Source organism: Nannospalax galili, unplaced genomic scaffold (genome assembly GCF_000622305.1).
Source record: "Nannospalax galili isolate Female #2095 unplaced genomic scaffold, S.galili_v1.0 scaffold680, whole genome shotgun sequence".
Classification (NCBI taxonomy): Eukaryota; Metazoa; Chordata; class Mammalia; order Rodentia; family Spalacidae; genus Nannospalax; species Nannospalax galili.
The window spans coordinates 4,210,295-4,216,299 of NW_008348218.1; the positions used below are offsets into that span (position 1 = coordinate 4,210,295).

At 44.4% G+C, this 6,005-nt stretch overlaps 1 protein-coding gene across 1 annotated transcript in view; it reads right to left on the bottom strand.

Annotated features, from left to right (window-relative positions):
* Ubxn8 (UBX domain protein 8) overlaps positions 1-6,005 on the bottom strand; it is a 30,406-nt gene that overhangs the window by 8,302 nt on the left and 16,099 nt on the right. The window contains exons 3-5 of the mRNA XM_008844942.3: positions 4,156-4,232; positions 2,476-2,598; positions 325-462 (exon numbers count right to left, since the gene is read on the bottom strand). Of these exons, the coding sequence (XP_008843164.1) occupies positions 325-462; positions 2,476-2,598; positions 4,156-4,232 (338 nt within the window). The remainder of the gene's footprint in view (positions 1-324; positions 463-2,475; positions 2,599-4,155; positions 4,233-6,005) is intronic.

Below are 6,005 nucleotides of genomic sequence, written 5' to 3' on the forward strand. Positions count from 1 at the left end.
TGTAAAGCGTATTAACCACTCACAAAATACAGCAGTGTTTTTAGCGACCCAAAGGAAAGTCCCATAGTAAAATTTTTCTACATAATCCAATAACTTCCTCAAAAGGAAGTATCCTAAACTATCACTCATCTTCAATATGGCTCAGAAGCTTGATTTGAAATGGGACTAGTGATGATCTGCACAGCTGGATCACTTCATAAGATGCGGTAGGAAGGCATTATGGTTCAAAGCCGGCTCTCATCACCCCCAGGACCCCACCTCACCCAGAGAACCACATTCCTGCTATAGTCATCCAACTGAGCAAGCAAGCGTTAAGCAACGAACCTCTTTCTTCCAGGGTTGTTCAGCAGGTGGTGAAATTTCCTTTAAAAGCTTAGGCAAGTTCCGTCTCTTTGCAGCTTCTCGGTTTGATGTTTTAAAAGATGTCTGACTCGTACTTTCAAGCACCAAATCTTCATCCCCCTAGTCGAGAATGACAAAAAATTTCTTGAGATGTGATCTATCTACTTTATTCATAACATTTTTTTTTTTTTTTTTGGTGGAGGAGGTCTTTTTGAGACAGGATTTCCCAGTAGCCCCAGATGGCCTGGAATTTGCTACGTAGACGAGGCTGGCATTGCTCTCACAGAGATCCTCCTACCTCTACCTCTCCCAAGTGCTATGATTAAAGGTATGTGCCACAGGCTGGAGAGATGGCTCAGCAGTTAAGAGCACTGACCTCTCTTGCAGAGGACCAGGGTTCAATTCCCAGTACCACATGGCAGCTATGAACCATCCTTAACTCTAGTTCCAGGGGAATCCAAAGCCCTCTTCTGACCTCCGTGGCATTGCACATGGGTGCACTCATACACATGCAGGCAATACACTCATACATATAAAATAAAAAATAATAAAGAAAAAAAATTTTTTTGGTCTTTTTGAGACAGGGTTTCCTTGTAGCCCCAACTGGCCTGGAACTCGTATGTAGACCAGGCTGGCCTCAAACTCACAGAGATCCACCTGCCTCTGCCTCCCAAGTGCTGGGATTAAAGGCATGTGCCACCATGCCCGGCCAAGAAAATATTTTTTTTTAAAAAAAGAGGTATGTGCTACTACATTCAACAGTTACTTTTTTTTTTTTTTAATAGCTCTGATGGTATTTCAATGGAAAAATGTTAAGCCTTTATTAGATCCAGAAAACCAAAGCATTATCTATTTGGACAGGAAAACATGAGGCTTAACATGTTTCAGAAACTACTTATCTGCTGGATGCACTGGTGAATGCATGCACTTGGGGGACAGAGGCAGGCAGATCAAGGCCAGCCTTATCTACATAGCAAGTTCCAGGCCAACTGGGGCTGTAGGAACCCCTCTAACCCAAAAAGAAAATACTTGTCCAGTTCTAGGATAAGTATTTCCCCCAGATACATAAAGGCTGCCAAGTACCTGCTCATCTTTTTGTTGTTGTTTTGGAGTTTTTTGTTGTTGAGTGGTGTTTTGCCTGCATGTATCTAAGTGTACTCATGTCATGCAATGCCCTCAGAAGTCAGAAGAGGGCGACAGATCCTCTGGAACTGGAGTTTGGAACAGTTGTTAGTCACCATGTAGGTGCTAAGAACTGAACCCAAGTCCTTTGCAAGAGCGGCCAGTGCTCATAATTGCTGAGCCATTTCTCCAGCCACCCAAAATTCCTTTTTTAAAAAAATTTCCTTTTGGCAGTTCTGGGGATTGAACCTAGGGCTCACACATGCGAGGCCAAAGCTCTACCACTGAGCTACAGTCCCATCCCCCTTTGTTTTTTGACACAAGGTTTTGCTGTGTAGCCCTGGGAAGCCTGGAACTCACTGTGTCCAGGCCAGCCTGGAACTTCCAGGAATTTTCCTGCCTCTCTGCCCCACAAGTATTCCAGAGTTTCTCCAAAAGCTGGAAAGAAAGACAAGCCTGAATGGTATCCATTCTTCCTTTCAACAAAGGAAGCAAGGGAGATGTTTCAGAGAGTAAAGTGATTGTTGCACAAACAATCTTCTTCTTGAGACAGGTTCTCCCTGTAGCCCCAGCAGGCCCGGCACTCACTATGTAGACCAGGTTGGCCTTGAACTCAGAGAGATCCATCTGCCTCTAAGAGCAAAGGCATACACCACCACACCTGGCTAGGACTTGAGTATTGATTGCCACATAAAAGCCAGGCAAGGTGGCACACACCTATGACTCCCAGCACTGGGGTTATGGGGGAGAGAGGCGATTCAGAGCCTAACCTGGCCAGCCATCTTAGCTGAAATGGTGAGTTCCAGGTTCAATGAGAGACTGTATCTCAAAAGTAAAGTGGAGAGCCATAGCAGAAGACACCAGACATCAGTGTCTAGCATGTGGAGATATGGTGAGTGTGCACCCAGACACACACAAGCATAAAACACTACAACACACACACACACACACACACACACACACACACACACACACACACGGGATTCAAAGTATGAAACGAGTTTTTCTGACCCCAAGTTTGTGACCGCTGGTTAACTTCCAGGTTTCTCCTGTCATCTGATAAAAGTGCTCTTCCATTTTTTTCAATTTCATTTCCTGCTGAGGTTTTAAAACATTCTCTATATATCTGCTGGCCTGCTCAAGAAAACAAAGTAAATGTCATCAATAGTGTTTCTAAAACTTACATTGCCTACAAAGTTATAAACCAAAAACCAGGTTAGAACTGTTTTATTATTAATTGAATTTTGCCCAGAAAACCAACAGCTTTCATTTTTTTATCACTTCCTAAAATGTGCATGTGTATATAATGCAGTAAAAACAAGTGTTCCATCCTTATGCTCACAGGTCACTGTGCCTCCGTGGCCTGTGTCTCCTCTGCAACAGAAACTTATTAGAAACTAGGGACACAAAGGGGCATAAAACATGGTCCCTGGCTTCTAGGAGCCACAAATGTGAGCGGTTCCTTCAAAGCATTCCTTCTCAGAACAGTGCTGATGTCCAGCCTAATCATGGTAAAACACAAAATGCTTTAAGGATCAAAAAGCCAGGAAACCAGATATAGTGGTCATGCACCTGGTTGTCCAGCTTCTCAGGAGGCTGAGGGAGGAGGGTCACTTGAGCCTAGGCCAGCCTAGGAAATATAGTTAAGAGTTTGTCTCTAAAAAGGAAGGAAGGAAGGAGGGAAGGGAAGGAGGGGGGTAGGGAGGGGAGGGACTTTAAGATGAAATCTCCCTAAAACAATCATTAAAAAAAAATGGAACCCAAATTCTATCATTGCTTAAAACACTATAATGTAAAAATATGTGGAAAAGAGTTATATGCAAGAGCAGTGACAACTATAGCTAAAGGCTGTCTGTCAATAAGATGCCAATAAGGATGTCAGTAAGAAGCAAGCTGAGGCCCTCCACACACCAAGAAATGGCACAAGAGACATATGGGGCTGGAGAGATTGCTCAGTGGTTAAAAGCATTGGTGGCTCTTGAAGAGGACCTAGGTTCAGTTCCCAGCACTTCCATGGTGGCTCACAACCATCCATAACTCTAGTTCCAGGGGATCCAGTGCCCTCTTCTGGCCTCTGTGAGTACTGCATACAGGGGTGCACTTATATACATGCAGGTAAAACACTCATAAACATACAATAAAAATAAACAAATCAAAAAATGTTTTTTAAAAGAGGAAAGGACACGAGATCCCATGGTCAGAGCCTGCATGTGTGTAAGTGCACCTGTATCATGCAGTGTCCATGGAGGACAGAAGAGGGAGTCAGATCCCCTGGAACCGGAGTTACACATGGTTCTTAGCCACCATGTGGGTCCTGGGAATTGAACCTGGGTTTTCTGCAAGAGCAGCCAGTGCCCTTAGCCACTAAGCCCTCTATGCAGCCCCATAAAGTATTTTTTTAAAAAACATTTTTAATGTTGAAGGGTCAGTGTTGGGCATAGTGTCACATGGCTATAATCTCAGCACTCAGGAGGCAGGGCAGGAGTTCAAGGACTTCCTCAGTTACAGTTTGAGTTTAAGGCCAGCCTGAGATACATGGGGCCTTATCTCAAAAGGGGAGAATATGTATGCAATTTACGCTAGTGACTTTAACATCAGTAACGGTTCAAACATCTCAGTGCAGTAAAGAAAGCAAGAGATTGATGCTGACGCTCAGACACATGCGTTCTCTAACAGCCATGCTGTCCGTACCTTTTCACCCTGGGCCTCTTGTTGTGTTTTTCTCACAAGTCTCTGTCTTTTCTCATTTTCTTCTTCTTCTTCTTCTTCTGATAACAAAACAATAAAGTGCATTTTAATTCTCAAATATCAAACAGTCAAGTAGTGTTTTCTCTGAAATAGTCTGTAGATGTTAACATTTTTTTTTTTCTCTTTTTGAGACAGGGTCTCCCTGTAGCCCCAGCTGTCCTGGATTCACCATGGAGACCAGGCTGGCCTTGAACTCACAGAGATTCACCTGCCTCTGCCTCCCAAGTGCTGGGATTAAAGGCGTACGCCACCATGCCCAGGGATGTTAACATTTTTAAAGATATTAAAAACATATTTTCAAATGATGAAAATGAGGTACATGCAAGGAGCTGCAATGAAGAAATTCGGATGTGAAATTTATTGTAAAAGCTCTATTCTGAGCCAGGTGTGGTGATGTACACTTTTAATCCCAGCACTTTCAGGAGGCAGAGGCAGGTGGATCTCCGTGAGTTCAAGGCTAGCCTGGTCTACAAAGTGAGTTCCAGGCATGCTGGAGCTACCGGGGGATCCTGACTCAAAAAGGCCAAAAAAAAAAACAAACAAACAAACAAACAAAAAAAAACCTCTCTTCTGAAACAATTCTGACATATATTATTGCAAAACAATTTTTTAATATTATTTTTATTTTGTGTGTTCAGCCTCCATGTCATGTGAGTGTACCCATGCATGCAGCGCCCACAGAGGCCAGAAAAGGGCATCAGATCTCTTGGAACGGGAGTTACAAAAGATGGTCACCATGTGGTGCTGGCCCAGCCCTCACCTCCCTCTGCTTCCCTAGGCCTGCACCACTCACTGCAGACCTCTCTCCTACCCGCAGGACTCTCTCTGCAGTAAGTCCATGGCACCCTCTAGCCTTGACTCCCCCAGTCCCAATCGTCCCTCCATCTCCCCGGACTTTCTCTCCTCCAAGTTTGGTCCCAGCCCCATTCATTGTCTTGGGACCCCAGACACCTGGGAAACCAATACTGCTTCCTAATCCTTTTCATCCAGACCATCTTAGTGCCTTCTCTGGGGCCCAAGGAGCACTGCTTCTGGGCCTGGCCCCGCCCTCACCTCCCTCTGCTTCCCTGGGCCTGCACCACCCCCCAGCCTCTTTCTGGGATGCAGGAGTGGACCTTTCCTCTTCCTGATCCTTTGCATCAAGACCAACCCAGCTCCTCAGTGCAGTCCCCAGGAGTCCTTGAGGCCTCTTCCTGCCCGATGTGCCTTTGCATCTCTGAGTGGCACGGCCACCAGCTGCCCTAGACCAGCATCTTTCCTGAGCTAGGCTCCCAGGCCACTCCAACCCCCAAATTCCTGAGGACAGAGTCTTTCCCGGAGGGATCCAGACTTTACGAGAAAGCTTGAAAACTTATCTGACCCTCATCTGAATTGGACCTCTGTGGGAACTCCTGAAGACAAAATCAATCCAGCCACTCCAATATAAAATCAAAAGAGAGAACCCAAAGCTTAGATGAACCAGCTTTTCATGCCCAAAAAGTAAATCACAAAGACACATAAAGTTCACAAAAAGAAGCAGACCTAAACTTGAAGGCTTGAGTCTCACACAAGAATCAGAAACTACAAAAGAAATTCACATGTCAAAATCACAGAGAAAAAATAATAACATGAAAAACCAAAATAACTATCCCCACCAAATATCAATAATCCTCTAGAGGAGTACAATGAGAACCCCCGAGAGATAATGCAGGACATGGAGAACTCAAAAGAACAATTATAAACATGATAAAAGAATTCACTGAATTCAAAGAACACACAAACAAATCAAAGAACTGAAGGAAGATAGGGATAAG